The sequence below is a fragment of the Falco rusticolus genome, chromosome 6, assembly GCF_015220075.1.
Source record: "Falco rusticolus isolate bFalRus1 chromosome 6, bFalRus1.pri, whole genome shotgun sequence".
Taxonomy (NCBI): Eukaryota; Metazoa; Chordata; class Aves; order Falconiformes; family Falconidae; genus Falco; species Falco rusticolus.
The window spans coordinates 28,873,154-28,895,904 of record NC_051192.1 but is presented as its reverse complement, the minus strand read 5'-3'; the positions used below and the strand labels follow the sequence as shown (position 1 = coordinate 28,895,904).

At 39.7% G+C, this 22,751-nt stretch overlaps 2 protein-coding genes across 2 annotated transcripts; one reads left to right on the top strand and one right to left on the bottom strand.

The window, feature by feature from the left end:
* Positions 1 to 327: 327 nt before the first annotated feature.
* TRAPPC3L (trafficking protein particle complex 3 like) lies at positions 328 to 21,587 on the top strand. Its single transcript, XM_037392887.1, has 5 exons — positions 328 to 593; positions 3,657 to 3,754; positions 6,425 to 6,524; positions 19,420 to 19,605; positions 20,649 to 21,587. The coding sequence occupies exons 1-5, from the start codon at positions 555 to 557 to the stop codon at positions 20,766 to 20,768; spliced, it is 543 nt and encodes a 180-aa protein (XP_037248784.1). The 5' UTR covers positions 328 to 554; the 3' UTR covers positions 20,769 to 21,587.
* On the bottom strand, positions 13,477 to 18,803 carry CALHM5 (calcium homeostasis modulator family member 5). The gene is made up of 2 exons (XM_037392886.1): positions 18,132 to 18,803; positions 13,477 to 15,320 (listed from the first exon to the last, which is right to left on the bottom strand). Exons 1-2 carry the CDS (start codon positions 18,669 to 18,671, stop codon positions 14,931 to 14,933), a joined length of 930 nt encoding a protein of 309 aa, XP_037248783.1. The 5' UTR covers positions 18,672 to 18,803; the 3' UTR covers positions 13,477 to 14,930.
* Positions 21,588 to 22,751: the final 1,164 nt, after the last annotated feature.

Here is a 22,751-nt window from a genome sequence, read left to right as displayed (position 1 = left end):
GTATCTTCAGGGACGAGGTTTAGCGGTGGGCTTGGCAGTATTAGGTATACGGTTGGACTCGATGATCTTAAAGGTCTTTTCCAACCTAAACAATTCCATGATTCTGAGTCTGTGATTTTGTTCTTCAGAGAGGGCACTTTTATTAACTCTCCAAACACCAAAACCTGACAGAAACAACAGAATGAATTTGCTGTCCCTAAAAACATAAGACTTGTGAATCTCTCGGGGCTGCCCGGTTTGACTTCATATGGCTGTTTGCTGTGTATTTGATTACAGATCATTCTTATGGATGGAGCTGTTATTTATGTTGTGTACAGGGGCAGATCTGTTGCCAGTCAAATTCCTCCCAAAGGGCTCAGTACACGTAGAAAATAGGAGGAGCATCAGCAGCATTACAGATTGCAGCAAACACATCTCATGCAAAAGGCAGAACAGCAGAAAGGAGAAAACTTTAGAAAAGGGAAAGAGGAAATACAGTGACTGGAGAGAAAACTATGCTGCTGGAGGAAGAAAAGACATAAACTGACAAGTACATCAGGTGCTACACAAGCAACATGTCTCGGCCACCAAGAAGAAAGGACAACCACAAAATAGTAAGACATTTTTCTAAGTTAAAATTGTGCATGGATTAGGAATAAACTGTTATTGTATTGATGCACTGTATATTTCCAAATAGCCTTAATTTCCAAAAAGTGCTGGAAGGATGGGGATGAGTCTGCCAGTATCAGAGCAGAGGTGCTGGCAGCATTTATGACTACAGTGGGACCCCCTTGTGAGCTGCCAACAATCTGCTGGCTATTAAGCAGTGACATAAAAAAGCCTGCCCATAGGACTTGGAGTCTGTTTGAGCAGTTATACTGAGGTTTGCTCTAGGAGCCTGCATATCTCTCCAGCTACCTTGACTATAAAATGAAATTATTTTCAGACAGTTCTCCCTCAACATGAATCCTTGAGGCCAAAACTCTGTTCTTGTTTTGGAGAAAAGAAGCTGCGTCAGCCACACCTCTATCCCATGAACAATTACAGGAAGAGATGGTTCATCTGGGATCACACCATACCATGTCTTCTTTTGGTGGTGATGCTGCGTGAGCAGGGGTCCTTCTTAATTTTCCTAATGCCATGATTTTGCTGTGCATAGGGAGTGCACCATCACAGGACCTCAATGCTGGCTTTAAGGCCAAAATCTGATTGTTGGGAAACAATGGTTAAACTGTAACCATTGTCTTTGAATGTTGGTTTTGACCATTGATCACATAGCACAGAATCCTATCAAGTAGAATTTATATAGACCAAAACTTCCTTCTTTTTCTGTACTTCATGTTCATATTCTCCTAAAGTTCCAGCAGTTGTTTTAAATATACTGCATACAAGATTTCCCAACAGGTCTTCTTAAACTGCATGGTCACAAAAAGCATTCTTCTGTGTCATTGAAGATATTGGTTATTCTTCCTGTTCTCTGGCAGTGATGTGTCTAAATAGGAAAAATTCAGATAGCCAATTTCCTCAGAAACTATCTATGGTTGAAAATTTCGAAATGTATAGGACTATTTTACCACAAGTCCAAAAAACCAAAATGCCATAAATGCAGAAATAAGGCCACAGTGGTTTAAAATACCCAATGATAGTATTGTGTCTTGAAGAGAATATGTTTGCATCTAAAAGTATAATTATGACACACATATCTATGTATACATATGTACAACAAACTGAAGAGAGAGGAAGTTGCTAGTAAGGAAAAGAGAACATAGACAACTGTAGAAGATGATAACAAAAAATTACTATCTCACTCACTGGGCACTTAACTGCATGTTTTTACTTTATCCCTAGTACTGAGATTCTGAACAGGCTTAGGAAAGATGGGCACAAAGTTTCTGAGACTGGGATTTGTTCAGAGGCAGAGGTCTAAGTGCTTAGAGAAGTTTATGGTCAAAGATAGAAATGTCAGGTAAGTTTATATGCCTCTGTTGTTAGATATTAAAATGAAACACAAAGTCTGTCCTGTGTTTGGATGGTTCAATTCCACACAAATCTTTGTTCAGGAACTTAGAGCCTTAGGGTTTTCTGTATGGTGAATGGTGATTTTTGATAGGAGCTGAGGCAGTAGAGAAGTTCCAGAATGACACAGCAAACAATGTTATGTCAGTTTTTGAAAAGGGGACAGAGGTTTCTACTGAAAAAGAAATGGAAGAATACGATATAATTAAACTTAATATACATAAGTTTATGGACAAAAAGTACTTCAACAGATAGCAAGAGTGGCTGATAAATACACTCATGTTGATAGAGTATGCTTATGTTTCTCTAAGGTATTTGTCTTATCACAAATCTGACTTTTTGCTGAGATTAGAACAATACAGAACCTGTATAGCATCCATTTACTCCATTAAAAACTTCTTAACAAGAATTTGGCAAAGTGAACAATATTATTGTAAATAGGAATTATCACCAAGGTGAATTTAGGACATGGTTCCATACTACAGATTTTGAACAGTGACTTGGTGAAATGGACATACTGGTTAAACTCCAAGCTTTTGATTCAAGAGGAGCAGGAAGAAGACTTTCTACCAAGCTGTTATTCCTTTCCTGTGATTTGCTCTAGTGTTTTCATTGGTATTCACTATTATTTTTCCACAGGCTATAAACAAAAGCACCTCTAGTCTGCCCACATGCCTCAGGCCTGCAGCACTTCCTTTAATTAATTCTTGCCCAAGAAGTTTAGTGAGAGTCAACCTAGTCTCTCGCCTAAAGGACACTTGCTGCTCCTGCTAAATACAGTCAATTCTGCAGTGCCATGGAGGTGATCTGGCAGGGCAGGGAGGGAAGAAAATTTTCCTCTGGATTGGTGCGCAGCTGAAGATCCCAGACTAGTGCTTGTGACAGGATCTGTGCAGAGATATGCCCTTGACCTCCTCAGTTGCTCTCCATGCTCCTTGGGCAGGTGGCTGTAATCCTCACCCATTCCCTTCATCTTGCTCAGGTAGTGGAAATAACGTAGCAACGAGATTGTCCAGGAATTTGGAGAGCTAGTATTGATGGTGATGCAGGTTACTTGTAAAGACTGATAAAGGAGGGGAAATATCAATGGGGCTGATTCTTTTCTACTCTACTTGTTGTTATTCTTTACACTTGTGCTGAATTATAGTATGTTTTCATTATTCTGAGCCAATTTCTTTATCTAATTTTTATTTTCTTGGGAAAGCAGCTGATGATCTGAATCAGATCAACCATACCTTTGTAAAGGAACTGGAATTTCAGTGTATATACTGTTATTCCTTTCGTAAACAGACCAATAGCTCATTGCCTCTGTAATTCTCCCTGCAACTAAATGATTGTCATTAATTTTGGGTGGCATTTGACAGCATTTATCAATCAAGCATACATATGTGTGGTTATAGGATGCAAGAGTGCACCTGATGAAAGTAGCTGTATCCCAAGAAAGTCTTTTTGACAAGCAAATTCCCTGTGCAGAGACTCAAGTGCTGATCAATTCAGCTTCTGTCACACTGAATTGTGGATTTCAGCGATTACACATCCACAGACAGAAGTTTCTTTATTAATGGAGATGTTAATGTTGCTTGCTTTTAATGCAGTAGCAGCTCAAAAGTGTGGGAAAGTTTGATTCTAGTTTGCTTCATTTTCAATTTCGACCTTTTCAGAGCAGAGAACTTTTTGTACTCACATATGGGGCTTTGGTAGCCCAGCTGTGCAAGGACTATGAAAAAGATGAAGATGTCAACACCTGGTTAGATAAAATGTAAGTACTGTTTTAAATGTTCAGCTTTATTGATAATGCTATTTGTCCACCTATACGTTACCTTTCAGCTTTATGTCAGCTATCTTATGAGTTCTAGCCCTCTGTCAAGGATTACAGAGATCATGAGAATAAGGTTCAATATTCTGTCAACAGAAGTAACACAAATTTGTGAATTAAGATCAACAATTCTCTTTTTGAATTCTCAGAAGAAAAGTTTCAGGATTATTTTGATAGCTTACACTTGGTCCTTGTTGATCCTTTGTTATGCTAATGCATAATATAAACTTATAAATTTCATCTCCTATATCCATGTATTCAATTTCAACTTCCATGTTAACTCTCCTCTTCTATTTCTTTGTACCCATATTCTTTCAAACGGGACAAACGTTTTGTTTCTCACAGGTATTTTCTAGTTAACATGCATTTCTATGTTCACTGTTGATGTGGCCTTCCTGTGCCTCCCACTCATATACCTTGGGTTTGTGACTTGGACAGCTAAGAAGCAGTTGCAATTCCAGGTTGTAGGGATTTGGCTTAGGTGACTCAGTCAATAGGCAGCTTCCTTTTGTAGTCAGTTGCCTTCCCAGAGCAGGTAATTCAGGTGGCTGACTTGGGTGGTCTGAATTGTCCCCTGTGAGGTGGCTCTCTTCCCTGGGTTAGGGGCAGATGGGCTTCTCACCTTTGAAAGATCATACAGCAATGAGTGAGTTAGCACAAATGGTCAATGAGGAACTGATTTCTATAATGGATAACCTCTTTGAAAAATTGAGATCCTATGTTTATAGGATCCTGTCATCCTGACTAAGATTCCTAGGCATTACCACAGTAAAAATAATGGTATCACAGAAAATCAGCAAGAAACAACTTCTGGGCTGGTAAATAAGAAGATTAAGATCTTTGGCAGAAGAGTAAGGCTTGTGTTTTCAGGCAAAATGGGCACACAAAATAGTTAATACCTCCAAGCATTTTTTGAAAAACAGAAAGAGATTGACACAAATGTTATGAAAGAATGTGAACTCAGAAATGTTTTTAGGGAATTTTTTGTTTCCATTTATGTGGATTCTGGCAGCCTCTGCCTGTTTGTCAGTGCATTCATCCTCAGTGAAGAAGCTTGAACTCAATGAAGTTTCTTACTGATTTTGTACCATGTCTTTGACAAGAAGCCAAAAAGTGATCTGATGTATAATGTGATGACAGGATCAAAAAGTGGTTTTGACAGCATGAGGTTTAAAATTGCAGTATGTCATGCATCAAGAAAAAATGAAATATTTATTTATTGTGTAAGTATCAGTATCAATAACATTGGTAAATCATCATCAGTTAGCAAGGTACGTATTGGTGATGTACAAGACTGCTTAGGTTCCTTTCAACTGTTACACCTTAGATTTGCAAAGTCAAATGAATAACAAATTGACAAGCAACTATTTGGCAACTGTATGGTGAAAAACACCTTTCTCACTACAGATTATATACGTACATATATATATATATGTGGAGAGAGCTAAGAATACTGTCGCCAACTGTCACAGGTCATCTATGAATCTGTAAGGTTTCTTCCTCTAGATGGGCTGTTTCCATCTTCATAGAAGTAAAAATAGCTGTATTGCTTTAATGAAACCTGTCATTGTTTCATCAAGTCTTTATCAAGACAAAACCTCAAAATATTTTATAGAAAAAGCTATAATAATAAAAACACAAGGAGGAAAAATTTCTCCACGTCTTCCAAAACTACTCTTTAGTAATTTCCACCATAGCATCGTAAAGAAGCCTGTGTATTTTTGAAACTTCTTACTTTAACCAGAGATGAATGAGAGATGACTATAAAATAAATATCTGTGGAATGTTGTGAGAGCTAGGAATGAGTATTTGTTTTATAAAAAAATCCATTAACTTCCATCCCTTTTTATTTAATTTCTCTGAAACCGTAGCGTTTTAAATACAAAATGAAGTTGGTGGTGTAGTGAAACTGTGTATTGACTAGCAACTTTCAAATTGTTTGTGCAAATAGGAACATGTTAGGGAAATGTGGAGGAAAGAGCAAATAATGAGGTAAAGAAATAAGAAGAAAGAGATCAGATGTGAGTCCATTTCCTGTGGATTTTCCTGGCACCTGACCACTGCACTGAGGGTGCCCAGGATTTGCTGAACTCCATGCCAGCCCAGAGGTGAATGCTGTGACCTAAAGGGGCAGTTGCTTTGTTCTCCTTGACAGGGTCAATGTAAGATGAACTCTGGGGATCACAGAGGAATGGTGAAAATACTGTGCAATGTTATCCTATCCTATTTTTAGTGACAAAGAAGTATTATTTGTATTATTTGCATATGTTTATATATTATACTCACATGTCACATATAATATTTATTCATATATGTCAATATAAATGTATGTATAGACAATGTGTATGTAAACAACATTCATATCATCCTTGCCAGGAGTATTGTGCATAACGAAGTCTGATTCCTTAAATGACTACATGAACAGCAATCCCACTGCACTGCAAAATGCGGTAGAAAGGAGAATCTAGACCAGCAAATTCTGTTGTCCTCAAAGCAATTCATTTAGGAACATGCAGCTGTTTTGCTGAGAAAGCACAAGAGACAGATTAGGGAGATGGTAGGTGGAAAGAAGTCCCCCATTTTGAATATTAACTTTCTTTGTTTTCTCCTTAGGGGATACAGCATTGGCATAAGGCTGATAGATGATTTTTTAGCTCATTCAGCTGTGAAAAAGTGCCGCAGTTATTCTGAAACCGCAGACATGATTGCACAGGTAGATAAAATTTACATTCTCTATATTTTCATCAGCTTCAATGGTCTCAGCTTCTCCCTCGTCCTCTATAGTTTTGCTCCAGGAGTTACTTACATTTTCTGCCATACTGCTATCAAAACATATCTCTACAATCACACCTATGTTTCCATTGGGTGAAATACACACTTTTCCTTATCTATGTTGATTACCTCATGTCAATTAGTAACTCACAGAGGCTGGCCTTGAGAGGAGACATTAGTTTCTACCTCTGTAACATAGTGCTACATCAGGCTGGTGAAAAAACCACATTCAACAGAACACAAAAACCGTGATGTTTAGTGAGACAAGAATTTTGTGGATGGTCTTGACAAACCCATAGTGGTAAGTTTACCGCAAAAGGTTGACAAAACCACAGTATTCATTCACCTAATGGTGAGTTAGTTTTGTATCTGAGGACTGAGAACACAAAATGTGAGAGGCTGCCAAACCCTGACCAAAATTGACCTTAAAGTCAGTTGCTACGCTGAAATTAAAATTCTTCTATTCCTAGTAGCCTAAGGGGCATTTTGCCATTAGAATAAGTAAAGAGTTTCTTTTTGTTTAATGCAGCTTAAGCTGATTTCTTCTACTCTTGCCAGAGAATGCAGCAAACAATAAAAAATGATCCAGTTTTAACAAACTGGAAATCATATATTCCCTCACTATTTTCTTTTTCTAGGAGCATAAGTCTTAACCATCTCATACAGATCTTGAACTTTGATATTCTTACCCTGTCATCTAAATCTCCTCAGTGTCTCCATAATTATCTTAGACATTTTTTAACTTTAAAATGGTAATATAGAAATAAGCCTCAGGTTTTTCTTCAAAAGGGAGACTTAATGGTAATAGAGAAGAAATAGAAGAAAGGAAAAGAAAATGAGAAGAACATTTTCCTGACTACCCACAAGTCTAATAATAAAATCAAAGAGATAAAATCAGAGTGAGTGCTTTTGCTCTCTTTGATGGAAATTTCCCTTTTATTAATCAGTCATTCACACTATTGTCAGACAAGAAAGATCTAGGAGGAAATTTAGTGGCAATACATGGGTGTTTAAAGATTTATTTTTGCCTCCATGGGCAAGTCAGATTTCCTGGGGAAGCTCAAGGAGAAATCTGTCGCAGCACTCTTCCAAACTAGCCAGCCGCAACAAGGGCTTTTACCGTCACATACCAACATACTCTTTGTGCTAGCCCCTCTGCTGTCTTCCCCTAGTCTCTCCTCACTCAAGGCACGCTCTCTCTCCCTTCTCTCTGCTTCTTCCTCCTCTCTCTTCCTCGGCTGCTCTCTTCATTGGCTGCCCAACCACTTAACAGAACCAGCCACAGCTTTATCTACATCGGCCAACCCGCCGCCCCTGAAGCAGTTGTCTTTACTTTACAACCCATAGTTGTATATTATCAATGATAATTAACCCAGCTTCATTCCTCTACAGAAATCCATAGGAATATTCAGCCCCTTTAGACAGCTGAGTCACTGTAAAGGAGGTAGTAGTTCATAGATACTGAGTTAGCTCAGACTAATACACATTCAGGTCATGATGAATGAGCCCTTTATGCTTTATGATTTTCAGCTATGAAGCATTGCTGATGAAGATGTGCCTAGCCTTCCCCAATGGCAAAAGTTAACCACAATTTATTAGAAAGAACAGTTTGCAAGGTAGTAGTTTGTTTTAACAGATCTGGGCATCAGTTAATTGAACTGGCATTCATTTCCATTGGCTCATTTTAGGAGACAAAAATATGACTGGCATACTTTCTGAATGCTTGAGAATTACCAGCAGCATCAGCTAAATGTAAGCATTATGTTTAACTGCTGACTGATGTACTGGGGAAGAGCAGGCTTTCTATACGGTGAAATAAGGTACCAGTATATGCTGGTTGTACAGGATTATCTTAGTTCAAAGTGTATGTTACCGGGTGATGTGTGATCCTGCTCACATTAACCATGTCAGAGACACTTATGTTACAACTAACTGAAATGGAGGGACAGAAGTTATGTTATCATTCCAAAATGCTTGTCATAGAGGAACTGATGGCTGTCACAGAAACAGGGAAAGGACCTCTTTGCATTTGCTATTGCGGGTAGGGCTATAAAGTACACACACCCCATGATCTGCCAAAGTTTAAAGCAGAAACAGGTGACATTACTAAAAGCCAGCCAGATTCCATTAGCTCATGAAAGACTGGAAACTAAATTTCCTCCTGAATATTGTGGTTTCATCCCAGCCAGCAACTAAGCACCACACAGCTGCTCACTCGCTTCTCCACTCCCATGTGATGGGCAGGAGAATTGGAAAGAGGTAAACCTCATGGGTTGAGATAAGAACATTTTAAAAATCAAAGTAAAATATAATAATAATTATAATAATAATGATGATTATAATTACGATGATGATAATGATTATAATAATAATAATGATAATTATAATGATAATGATAAGTAATAAAAAGCGAGATAAATAAACCCCAGAAAAGACAAGTGATGCACAGTACAACTGGTCACCACCCACTGACCAATGAGTGCCCAGTCCCTGTGAGGCGATGGGCCCCTCCTGGCCAACTGCCCCCAGTTTATATACTGAGCATGACATTCTACGGTATGGAATATCCTTTTGGCTAGTTTGGGTCAGCTGTGCTGGCTATGCTCCCTCTCAGCTCCTTGTGCACCTCCTCAGTGGCAGAGCATGGGAAGCTGAAAAGGTCTTGACATAGGGTAAACATTACTTAGCAACAACTGAAACATCATGTGTTGTTGATATTATTCTCATACTAAATCCAAAGCACAGCACTGTACCAGCTACTAGGAAGAAAATTAACTCTATCCCAGCCAAAACCAGGACACTGAAGTAAAGTGTATTTTGGAGTCTCAAATCAGGATGGTGTATAACAAAGCTCTTCCTTTGGAGGAGCTGAGCTGGAGTGGAGGATCCACTGAAGCAGTGAGAGCAGCTGAATAAAAAACATGAGACAAGCAGCATTTCAATCACTGTATCAAAATACACTGTCTCATTAAAAGAACAATACCAGGCTGAAAAATCAAGGTTGTGTTCATTTATGTTCTTCTTCAGATAGTTCGTGTACTTCTTTTTCTGGATTGTTTTTAAATTTTTAAATATATTTTTTTAATATTAAAAGTAATTTTTTCCTGGATTTTCACATATGTGCCACATATCTGGTTTTCTGGGTCTTATTCCTTATGGTTCCCTTATTTACAAATGCTTTAGTACAGTTAAACTTAAGTACATTCTTGAGTACAGGGGATTCAACAACAATATACTGTGAGAAGTTAACCATCAAATTAAGGGAAAAGACACTATTTCTCTGCAGGTTGTACTTCAAAAGAGAATTGCTGAGAAAAATAAAATTACTTGGAAAGACTGGAACAAACTAAAGCACACAGTCTCTTGAAAAGACTATTTTTAGCAAACTAAAAGTGGAGTTCTGTAGTAGGAGTATAACCTTTCTGAGGCAAAATGTGATATGGAAAGTATTTTCACCATTCTTTGGCAAAACATTTTTTAAGTAGTCTTCAAGCACATTTGTCCGAGGCACATACCAACAAAACATACATAAAGCGACACAGCAAATAACTGCAAATATGCTGTTAAGTTATCAGCTCAGGATTACACAGCTTTTTCCCGTGATCTCTTCAACCCTTCCACACTAGTGTCCTCAGCCAGGAGAAAGTGCTTAAATACTTAACTGCACTAACTCTTCCAAGGCAGAAACCTGTTTGAGGATGAGTGTGTTAGAGTAAAACCAGTTCAAAGTTAAAGTAATTAAGGCAGATAAGCAGTTCAAGTAGTCAGAGCCAAACATCCTGTAAACACAGCTGTTACCCTGCAGCCCTTTGGAAAGCAGAGGATAAGTCAGATCAGGCGGTGGGTGTTCCCTGCAGAAATGGAAAGAGATGAAGCAAAGGGAAAAAACATAAAACGAGGAGTACAAGTCAGCTTGCCATATTAAGAAATAAATACTGAAGGAAAGGTGCACCTAAGGCAGTGACTGAGGGCTTAGAATTTCAACCACTGGTTCAGACTGCAAAGCCTGGGATTTACTGCTACTTTATACTGGATTGGAGGAGGGCCCAGTTTTGATGATGAGCCAAAGTGAGTCCTTCTACACTGAGTTCCCACGGTGCTCACTGACTTCGTGTATTGGTGCTGTGACTTTGCAGGGTTACTGCCAGGACTGAATAAAAAAGAGCTGAAACAGGCCATGTAGAAATAGGCTTTCTGCTCACTGGCAAATTGGGATAAGAAAATGGAAACCAAATGGACCAGCAAGGTCCCTGTATATTGACATATGGCTAGTTTGAAAGTCTGACAGAAGCTGGCAGGATTTAAAAAGCTGGTAGATGTTGCTTTTCAGGTCTTAAAAGTGAGAGGGAAATGCATATAGCAGGTTGCTGTGCTAAGCAGTAGACAGTTAAATTGAAAAAATTGGAGAACTGCACTATAAACAGTGAAGAAAAGTTTGTGAATACACAGAAACAGCAACAGATGGCAAACCTTTCAAGCATCTTGCTTTTCCCAAACACCGACTGTAGAAAAGTACTAAGATTGAAAAGTATGCTAGCAAAAATAGTTTTTTTGCTGTCTTTCACCTTCCAAGCAGATTAATTCTGGTCCTTAATTAATCTTGTTATTCTGTTATCTGAAATTATGGTTTCAGTTTTAACAGTCTGTATTATCACTTACTTTGCAACATTATTTACACATACAGCATTTTGCAGTGAAGAGTCCCCAGCAGTATATAAAGGGACTGATAAGTTAGTGGCCTCCTAAATATTTCAGTAATTCTAGACTGTATTTGAACACCATCAAAATGTTAATGAATTTTATTCTTGCTGCTTGAGAGAGATAGGATTATGGTTAAGACTGAAAAAGTGTAGTGGTACATTTTTAATTCTGGCTGCACAGATTTCTTGTTTGACATTAAGCAATATATAATCCCATAGAGTTGCAATTAACATTTTCAGAAGAGAGGTTTTGCTTTATATGGGTGTCATTTTGATGGTGAGCCTACATACATGTCAAACAGATTTATTTTTTCTTCCTTTTCATATAGATAGAAATGAGACAGATTTAGGAATGCAGCTTTCTAAACCTCTCATTTGTTTTACTTCCCTGTCTTTTAGCCACAAGAAAAGACTTAGCAGAACTTTGTTTTACCTTCTGAGAAGCTGTGTATGCTAGTTTTAAAGGAATTTCTGTCCAGTCATAGACTGTTTTTTTAAAAAGTGTTCATATCCATTGAATTACTTATCTATACTTAATTATATTTTTTTCTGCTGAGACTTTGTTACAATTTTAAATGTGCAGTTTTGGTTTAATTTGGTGTTCCATTGCAAATCAGCTACTGGCTTTGCATAGTTTCCATGCAAGTTTTCTTTTACACAGGAAATTCTAACAATGGAATTTGGACAGATGCGTCATACCATAATGCAAAATACAGATGAAACTAAATTGAAAGCATATGAGGGCTTAGCATTGTTAACTAGTTTTTGTTCTTATAACAGACTTGAAGTTGGATGGAGCAGCAGATGTGTAGGTGAAGAAGAGTTAACAGAATTCAAATGAAAAAAATGGGTTCTCGCAGAGGAGAAGAAATAGTAAACTGAGGGGCAAAGCACAGAGACTTGAGCAGAAGATTCCTGTTTATTTGTGCACTCATATTTTGATGGACATCAGAATTAATGTGAAAATCTAAGTTTTCCAAGAGAGAAATATTGCTTCTGCTGTTTATGGGGTTTTTTCCACTTTGTTTTGGATAGTGTTGACAATAGTGTTCACCACTTTCTGAGCTGCTATGGTAGCTGCTGAACTTTAATTCAGGGACAATGTTGATACAGAAGAACTTTTGCCATAGCTGCTTCAAGGGCAGGGTTAGATTTGCCAAAACCAGTTTCCAATTGAAAACATAGGGTCAAACGGGCTTTTATTTTTGTCTGGGTTTATATAAGTATTCCAGCATCCACACAGAAATTGCATTACGTTGCAGGCATTTTGGCAAGACAACACAGAGTAACACAGCCCTGAGAACAAGGGTTAGCAAAAGACTTGGGCCTCTACCAGGCACATGTTGCAGCACCAAGTGCTCAGCAGCTGCTCTTGGAGCTGGGGACACTGAACATGAGTTACCTGTGAACATGAAGCAGGGTACGGACAAGGGGAGGAGAACATAACTTGGTCTTGTTCCTCCACGATGAAGGAGAAGACCAGGCTGGGAAAACACTCCTGATTCAGATGGCACTGGCTACTCAGGTGCAGAGCTTTGAGCTTTCTCCTGAGGAAAAAGAGGGTGTCAAAAGCCCAAAACAGAACCCATCTGTCCTGCCACCTTTCCCCCTGCCAACTATGCTTTTGCCTTGTCACAGTGGAGATCTCCTCCTTATATCAACACACTTGTTTCCCATATTCTGTGATCAGCTTATTAACCTACTTAGTCCTTGCCTTTGCATCCCTTCTTGCTTTGTTTTTCTGCGGTACTTGTGAGGAAGGAGGTGGAAAGGTGGCTTTGGGAAGGGAAGAGTGGCCCAGGCAGTGGGGACGTCCTGTTAGGTGGTGTCACTTCTCCCCTACTGTGTAGGGAGGAGATGAAATGGGGCTGGGCAGTAGATGTTGGGGCATCTTGTAAAAAACGAGAAAGCAGACAAATGCAAAGGGATGTGTACCCTGGAAGTAGATAGTTGCTATACCAGGAGAGGAGCCTGGGGAGAAAAATGCACGTGCCATACGTGGTGTCAGACATGTCTGCTGTTGTGACTTTCACTTTGACAGTGTCACATCTGTGCTTTCAGTTGCAGCAGGTGCATTCAGGCATATGTTCTAAGTCTGATGCAAAGTGGGTCAGCTGGGATAAAAAACCTTTAAACTGTTTGTTCAAAGACCACAAGTTATTAAAAAACACAGAGAAAATTCTAAGCAGACAGTGGAGTTAGCTCTTGGATTTTATTTTAACAAAGAGTAAATACAGATAGTTTCTTGAAGTTTTTTCTGCAGAAGAGCAGCGAGCATGAGAACAGCTGGACAGAGTACCCTGATTTGTGGATAAGAGCCCTATTCAAACAGAGCAAAAAAATATGATTCTTTGCAGACTTGGGGAGACCGGCAGTAAAATGCTGCATAAAAGCCTGCCCAGTCACCCCAGGAAAAGGAACTTGGCAGAAACTTTGTTCTCCTTCTATAGAGTATTTGCAAAGACTCTAAACACCCCGTATTAGAGCCATGTGGTGAATTCCAAGTAGGTGAGGTAAAGCATAGGGCTCTGGGGTGAAATGCATTTGTCAGAAGTACTGATCATGCAGTCACCTCACCTGCATTGCCTGCCAGTTCCTCTTGCTCCAGACATTAAGTTTCCTAAGATACTCAGAAAAAGTGAAAATCACCCTGCTACAAAAATATTTTCCTGTCTTAAAATGTGGAATTTTCTTCCAGGCCCTCTGTTGTACACTGGCTTTTGGCCCAGTACAAACAATAATTGCATAGCTCTACAGGCTGCACCCAGTGCCCAAACCCCACTCAAAACAGGAGCTTTATACCCACACAAAGAGAAATTCTCAGTGGAGAAGATAATACCAAGTACTCTATAGATGCAAAATATTAGTAATGCATTTTCATTATTGTAACAAAGCTCTAACAACAACTGATTATGTTTCAAAATAGCATGTTAATTTTTACACAAAATGCCGAGCTATTTGGTAATTTCAAGTTCTTGGTACCCTACACTTCAACTGTAAGATTTGTCTAAAAATTTACCTGGCACCTCACTGTCAGTGGAGGTCACGTCCCCAGGCAGATGTCTCAGGGATTAGAGGACCCGGGCTGATCATTGTGACCATCCGTAGCATTGTAGGTGCAATAGGAGTCCAAAGACACTGAGATGCCTTGTGTGACCACTGGTGCCTCAAAACAATGCTGTATCTGTAAATGGCCTGGAAATGACCTGGAAGCAAAACCTTTACTTTCTGTGGGCTGGCAGAAAACCACACACATCCTCTATTATTGTATTCACACACACCCCTATTATATTCACACCTTTTAAATGGTGTTACATTATGATGGTCTCTTGGTTTACATAGGATGAGCATAATATAGTGTCTTTTACATAGGATATTGCTAAACCCCTCTTTTTTTATCCATCTCTTTGCTGTCAGCTCTTGATCTGGAGTCTGCAACATTAGTAGAGTGTGAACCCTAGGTGCCATGGAGATCTGCAGCTTTTTCACTGATGTAGGGAAATAATTTCATTCCATCCTTCTGGAGCAAGTTTGTAACTAGGCAGGAACTTGATGAAGAAGAGGCCATTGTGAAAAAATACAGAGACGAAACCAGCTAGAAATATGCCGTATAAGCAAGATGTAAAAAAGCTGAAAATATATTTGATCTATGGTATTTCCCTTCTGTCTACAAAGTCCAGCATTGTTTCTCTTTCCTCATTGATTTCTTTCTGGCCTTCTTCAACTAGCCTGTGAATTGTGCTATAATGCTGTTTGCTACTGCTGAAAGAGTAGAGCTGGGAAGCATCCTCCCATGCCTGAAAAGCTGGCAGAGGAATTGTTTCTGGTTCCTTGTTCTCAAAAAAGCACTTCAGGTTTCGCTCGCTCAGCTTGGTGGCATACAGCTGGAAAATCTGCTCAAGTTGCTCCTTCTCCTTCTCCGCATACACCCTCCAGAACATCAGCTGGAGGTGGCTGACTTTTGACTGGCAGCTGACGCAGCAAGTTGTTAGCAGGGAGAGGAGAGCTGTGGTAACTATCACACACCAGCCTAAAATCTGGGAAAACAAAAGAAATGTGTTTCAGGTTAAAAAGGCCCAAGTGAAAATGCTACTTAAATCAAGAATGTCTGAGAGAGCGACCACATTTTGTACAGAGGGCCCTCTTGGGACCCCACTGCAGTGTCTCATCCCAGTTTGCATTTCGTGCCTGGCATTAGTGTTGATGGGGCATCCATACAAGAACCAGTGGGAAGCAGAAGACATGAGGATTGAGGCTTCTCAATAGTGCTTATTTTGGTGTGTCTTTTTCAGGAAGGCAAAAGCTGGCTGATTTTTACAGTGGAAGGTAAAATGCTCAGGAAAATTTGGCTTATACTAGAGTATGGCTGCTTCCCCATCCCATTTTATAAAAATAGCTGAAGTGATGTCTCCAGCATAACAGCAATGGCAGGTTCAGGGATAGATTGTCTCGAATCAGAACTCAAGTCTGATGATAAATCAAATGAATAGAGCTATATAGAAAACAGAGGGGACCTGAAAGCAGGAAAACGGAGAGGACCTGAAAGCAGGAGTAGTGCCTGCATGATGAGAGTTTATTACTATAACTGTCTGGCATGAAGTGTATTGGATTTGCTCACAGAGTCCTGTCACAAAAAGGGAAAAGTGCATAAAGAGAATAAAATATCCCAATCACTAGATGGTAAATGGTTTTCTGTCTCCTGGAAGTGTTATAATAAAATTACCCAGCAAGAATTAAGGTTAAGACACAATTCTGAATTATGATGAACTACAAACCCCAAAAAAGTAACTTTTGTCTCAGCTCAATCAACCTTTTAAACTGTGACCATTTTTAGATGTGTTTTTTTAGACTTCCTTTTAATGAAAAAAACCTCAAAAAAACACAGACCAAACCAAAACCAACAACTGCATTAATTAGCTAATAGGAATATAAAAGACTCTCTTAAATTTAAGAAGTGTTCCCCAAGTCTTCTACCAGGAGATTCACTGAAATCTGTGCTATTCTTGTGAACTTTTTTAGACTTCAATGAATCAGCCCTTTGTAGTGGAAAATAATTTTTATGCCAAAACTGGTTTTAAATCACCTTCTTGCCCAATCCGGTCAGAATGCTGGGCGGAGAGGGCATGAGAAAGAAGAATTAGCATGCGCATTGGCAGGTCTGTATTGGCACTGGAATAGAGCCCAATTCATCTACACATTGATTAGAAACAGTTGTGTTTTCAGAAAGCTTTGTTTTTTGCTGAAATATGCTTTTCCAGCATAACTCAACCTTCTTTTGTAGCAACTTCAGTGTTTGACAAAATTCCGTTAACATTTTCAAAGAAAGAGCTACTTCTAGGATTAGAGCAAGGGCTGAGGGTGGAAAAACTTACTTGAAATTGTTATTGTGGGATGTTCTCCTCTAAGGAGAGCAGAGGGGTGAACACAATTTTATCATGCCTAGTGCCACTGGCCTAAGCAATAGTTTTACCTACCTACTCCACTGCAACGTGTAACATCTTCAAAAAAAAAAGCAACAAACAAACTTGTTTTCAAACAGTGGAACAAATCTAGGTTTCAGAGACCCATATGAACTGGAACTGATTTCCCATGCTTTAATGGTGATGATATGGAGAGCTGTAACCTTTCTCATGTGAACTTTTGCACTAATATTAAAAAAATAACCACCAGTAAAAGTCTATATTTAGCTGAGGGAATATAGTAAGTTCCCTCAGGGAAATAGGTGAAACAGAGAAGCTTGACAAGCAATTATTCTTAGGGACTGGTATGGAAGAATAGCTCTGCTATTTCTTTTATGTTTCCAGTCACTTTGTACTGACTGATGATTTCTATGGGTATTTGAGAAACTGCTCTTTTTAGCAGCTTTTCACTTTCTTGGAGAAAGGACCCATGTTTTCTCGTGCTATAGACTGAGTCACTGGTCTTTCACTATTTCCCATACATACAACTTAAAGTCTTCAGCACTATTTGTTATTTCCTTCTAAAACTCTCAAGTAAATTGCTTTGTCTGCAGCACAGGCTTTGTCTGCATACCGGTCCTATTTGCATGAGAAAATAAAACCGGCTGTTGGGGAGGAAGTGGTTGCAGATGGGTACAGTTGCCTGACAAAACCTTGCTGGCTCCACTGGGGTTTTTTAATTCCTGCCAATACTCATCTTTCTGTCATTTTCTGTAGACTTCCCCCCCCCCCCTTTGTTTTGACTTTTTGTCTCTATTTACATTACAAGGCAGTGAACAGAACTGTATCACAGCAATACAGTAAGAGGTAATGCAGTCTCAGCTTGTATGTTCTGCTTGTTTTATTTTAGTGTTTCTTCCTTCCTCCAAGCAGGACAAAATCATGTCATCATCCGGCACCATGAACATGAGAAACACAAACAGAAATGTATTATGCAAGCAGTCACAAATCTGTCACTAATCTTATTTTCCAGTATTTTTCTACTATTAGTGACCTAAGATTTCATTACAGTTATCATGATAGTATAAAATAGGAGAGTGTGGTATGGATTTTGTAATAGGATAGTTCCCTTTAATGGGGTGACATCTTTTAATTCAGCCTCATAAACAATCCATTTTCTCTTTAGAGCAATCTTCATTCAGAAAGAAATCTTTTAAGTTATCTGGTCTTATTGATCCTGCTGTCAGTGCCCCGCCGCCCCCCCGAAGTATGGCACAGCTCAAACTGAACTACAAGATGGATTGATTGTATTTTGCAAGGCTGCATCATGCCAAAACTTTGTTTATGTGAAATCAACAGTTTTATCTTAGCATCTGACATCAGGATCATCCACAGATAAATCACAGTGACAGTACAAACTGCATAATGTTCTTAATTTATTTTTCTTACCTGGGACTGTGCTTGAAGAGTTCGTTTCAGCTCGTCACTCTCTGAAAAGGGCATGGAGCTTTTGTCACAGGCTACCTTGTATAGCTCTTCAAAGCACTTTGCAGATTTGCTGTGGCAAACTGCATTCAAGTAGGCAGGATTTTTCAAGCCACTCATAGCACATTCGTAAAAAGTCCCATTGAGCAAAGCCACAGAAAGCCACATCACTGGGGCTACCAGAGCATTTAAAGTGATTTGTCCAAAGATGTAAAAAAAATGGCAGATATTCCCTCTGGGGAATATTTTTCTGGGATTCACCCAGCAGCCTGTAAAGAGTTTCCAGGTCTTGCTGTTCAAGAAATATCCAATAACTAGCAAAACAAAAGCAGGGGAGAAGAGAAATACCAAACCGTACCTGAAGTTTTCATTGCTGCAGGGGCATCTGAAAGCAACAAGAGAAAACACACGCTCACCTCCCATTGTCAGGAGTGCCATAAAACTGTAACCTATAGCGGTTTTCCGGTTCATAAAGAATTTCAGGATTGTTTGGAAAGCATCCATGTTTCATGCTCACTAAAGAGGTAAAAATCAAGACACGTTTATCTTTGGTCGTAGCAGTCTGTAGTGGTGTAGCAGGGGAGAGCTCTCCAGAGGAAGAACAGCCTGCTGCTAGCCTGCCTGCGTATGCGCGGTCTAGATAACGCCGTGATGTCACTGTCTGGAGAAACATGCTCACAGGGGACCCCTCCACTAGCAGAGCAGATGTTGCACATTTACAGTAACATTCATCAGTAATAGAAGGAAAGCAAGCAGTGCTCTATGTAATCAAATAAGTTTGCTGTCTTGGCAGTCTTATTCTTGGTGGTTGTTTTTCTGACGGTGGATGGAGGTCAGAGTAAAGACACACACTCACCAGTCGCAGGAGTTTTTGAGCTGTGGTTATCAAAGTTGCTGGCAATATAGTGAAGGACCTAATATAGATGCTAATGGTCCCAGGGGAGTGTGCCGTGACTGAAAGCAGATGAGTGATAACAACAAAACCACTTTGTATGGGGTTGTAAATGTAGGAACGTCAAAGACACAATAAGCAGCTTTCTGTTGTACTTCCCTGAAGTATCACATAGGTCCAGATTTGTGTTTCTGGCTCAAGCTGATCACAGAAGAGGCAAATCTAATTTGATCTCCAGCCTGTCTGCCCCTTCTCCCTATTTTCCTGGGGTAAAGCTAGTCTACAGTATGCTGCATCCTAAAGTTTCATGTCTGGTTTGCACACAACAGATTCAAGCAGCAGAGTTTCATCCTTTTGCAGGTTGCTTTCAAGATGTACCTTGGGGTCACCCCTAGTGTGAGCTGCAGTAGTGCTGCAGGAAATGAATTCTCCTTAATCCTGGACAAAAACCCACTAGTGGACTTTGTGGAGGAGCTGCCAGCAGAACGGGCATCACTTTGCTACTGCAACCTCCTCTGTGGGGTGATTCGAGGTGCCTTGGAAATGGTAAGGAAGTGCACGTTTGTTTTCTCCATTCTTTGCTAATATGCAGGAAAGCAAAACCACTTGCTCGGATAAATGAAGGAAATTTAGTAATGTTTAACCTCTCTGTCAGATTAAATGTTTGTATCTAAAGGGCCAGATGGATCCTGGATCCTGGGGTAGAGTAGCACACAGGTTAGCTCACCCCCACACTGTCCCTACTTGGCTCTTCAGTATCTAACTTGGGTGCAAAAGCCAGGTGGGATCAGGGAACCAGCTAACATATAATGTAGAGAGCCAGGGGGGCCTGCTGGACTCCTCAGCTGCTCCTTGAGCCCATCTTACTTTCTTGCATAGGTGTAACCTGTAATAGCCATTCCTGATTCTTGCCAAATACATGAAAATGAGTAATATTCTCAGGTTACCACAGCACCTGCTGAAAGAGCGAACAAAGTGTGGATGGGTATAATGTTAAAGCTAAAGCATCAGAAGTGTATCAGATGGCATTCCGAATTTTGTTCTTAAATTTAAGACTTTTACAAAAAAATAAACAAAGGGCATCATTTGAAATTCACTGAGTTGTAGAGCTTCTGTGGCATTTTCTGGAAGATAATGTTTGGGCTGCTTTATGTTTCTGTCAATATCTAATTTGTCATATATCTTACGCTTCAAGAAAACAGAAGCTGTACAAGTATTATGCATGTACGTCAGTCTCAGAATTATAGTATCTGAGATGGGACTAAATAGCAAAAGTAGTATAAGTATTAGCACATCACCAGGAAATTTTGCGATCACAAAATCATCAAGTACATAATTCAGGTTCTCGGAAGAAAGCAAAGCACTGGAATGAAGGGTAATGTATTATACAAGTTCCAGCGTATATAAACGTCCTCTTTATTAACTTGGTTGGGAAAGATATTTTAAAACAAGCTAGAAATCTGTTTTCTTATGAATCCTGAGAAAGGGGGTCCCCTTGTGGTAAGAGACAGAAAAAGCTCCTTAAACTGGAGGACAGGGAAAAAACTGGGCATTTCTTTGCTTAACTGATCAGACCTGATTCTTTCCAGGTTCACTTAACAGCAGAAGTTACCTTTCTCCAGGACAGGCTGAAGGGTGATGCTGTGACAGAAATAGGAATTAGGTTTTTAAGGAAGGCTGAAGACAGAAAGTACAGAAGAAATAAATGAAATATTGGAAGAAACCTTTCTGAGGGATTTTTTGCACCTTTTGTTTCTGAAGAAGACATGCAGGGTGAAAATGGCTTCGCTGAGCCAGCTGCACCTGTCATACATTTGAAAGGTGAAGAGAGCCAGGCAGCAAACAGGCAGGGCAGAGCAGGGGCAAAGCAATGTTAATTGTCATGACACAGATATCAGTATAAAAGATCAAAATGTCCTGCCCTTCCTTCTCACATAACCATGCTTTTGAGCTCAGTGGAAGATTATCTCAATATTTATTGCACACTGGATGCAAAATATTCATTCCACTGTTTTCAGACACGAGCTGCTTTCAGCTAAATGATCACCTTTTCCCATTTTGTTTGTTGGTAATGTTTCAAAGCATGGCAGCTTTATTTCCCTGGATGTTGTAATTAATTAATCTACTGTGACAGCTGTATGTAGTGTCTCGCTGTCGGGTGCCTGTTTTGATGTGTAATGGTTTGCTGTTCATTGTCCTCCACACTGGACATCCTGCGCCCTTTGAAACCAGAGAGGGATGTGGCTTCACTGATGGCAGGAGCAGGTTTGATTCATTAAGTCTCTTTCAGGCTGCACATGCAGTTTTGCTGGCATGCCTGTTCAGCCCCGTATGTACGTACGGCAGGCTGCAGCACTCTGACAACTGCAGCAGTGCTTGTGCTGCTTCAAGCTATAGGCCTTTTCATACTAGTCTTCTCTTCAAGAGCACTGATCTTATGACCAAAATGAAGAAAGCATGATGTATTTAACGTGTAGTCACCGTGGATCTGTACTTGCCTAAGAAAACTTGAATAAAAATTCAGAGATTGCCACACAACTGGTTTGCTGGTTGTTATGTCTGTTCTTATCTGACCTTCACCACTGGTTATTGAATATCTTCCTCTTGGCAGTGCACTTGTTACCATAACATGACTGCGAAGCCGAGAAACAGCAGCCTCGCAAAGACCTGAGTTATAGGAAAGGTTAATGTTGTCCAGTGTAATGCAAGATGTCTGGGTTGGGTAAGGGGGTGGACAAAACCCCAAGTACCCTGTCCACAACGCCAGCTCACCTTCTTCCACCAAAGAGCTTGTTTTAAACTGAAATACAAACCCTCAATTCAGTTCAATGAAGCCTAGAGTTAACCCTGATTTTATTGCTGTGATTTGCACCCTCATCTCCTATTTTTCCCTCAGTCTGTTTACCTTTTAATCCTGCTAATTCAGGGGCACCTCTTACCTTGGGGACAACAGGGTTCATTCCCACCCGAACTGTACAATCCTCACAATAATCTTTCTCCCTTCTTTTGTCTTAACAGGTAGTACAGTGGTGGCATACTGTAACGCGGTACTGTAATGCAGCTTTAAGAGAACAATTTTGTACAGAACAAAAACTATGCTATTCGTTACCCAGCCTTGGGCTCAGCGCAACATGCTGTTACATGCTATCCGTAACAAATGACAACATGTGACAACATGCTACAACAAGTAACAAGTTTCCCTGCCTTTTTTTTTTTTTTTAATCAGGGCTGAAACGTCAGGTGCAATTTGCCTGATTTCACTGCCAGTGCAGGAGCCCTTGGTGGGGTTTTGCTGGTTATTCCCAGCTGGCTGAGATGGAGATGTGGTGATTTTGGCTGACCACAAAAAGGTTTTTTACAAGGCATTGGCCATTTTTGCTCTTTCCAGTAACATCCTACCAATCAAATATTCTCTTTTTATTATTATCTTGAAAGTGAATAACCTATACTGTTTTTGTTTTGTAAGATACAATTATCTTATTTAAAACTCTGTTGCATTAGATGTGCACACAGGTCTGTGTGCATGCACACACCTATGGTAACATTTTCTGTCGAGGTCTGCACTAGTTAAAAAGCATCAGTCACCACACTGCAGTGACACGAAGGCAGACTCCTGTGTATTCAGGACCTATTAAAGAGTTTCTGCCTGCAGGCATTAGCTAGCAAAGTCAGGGCTGGGTATTTCAACATTT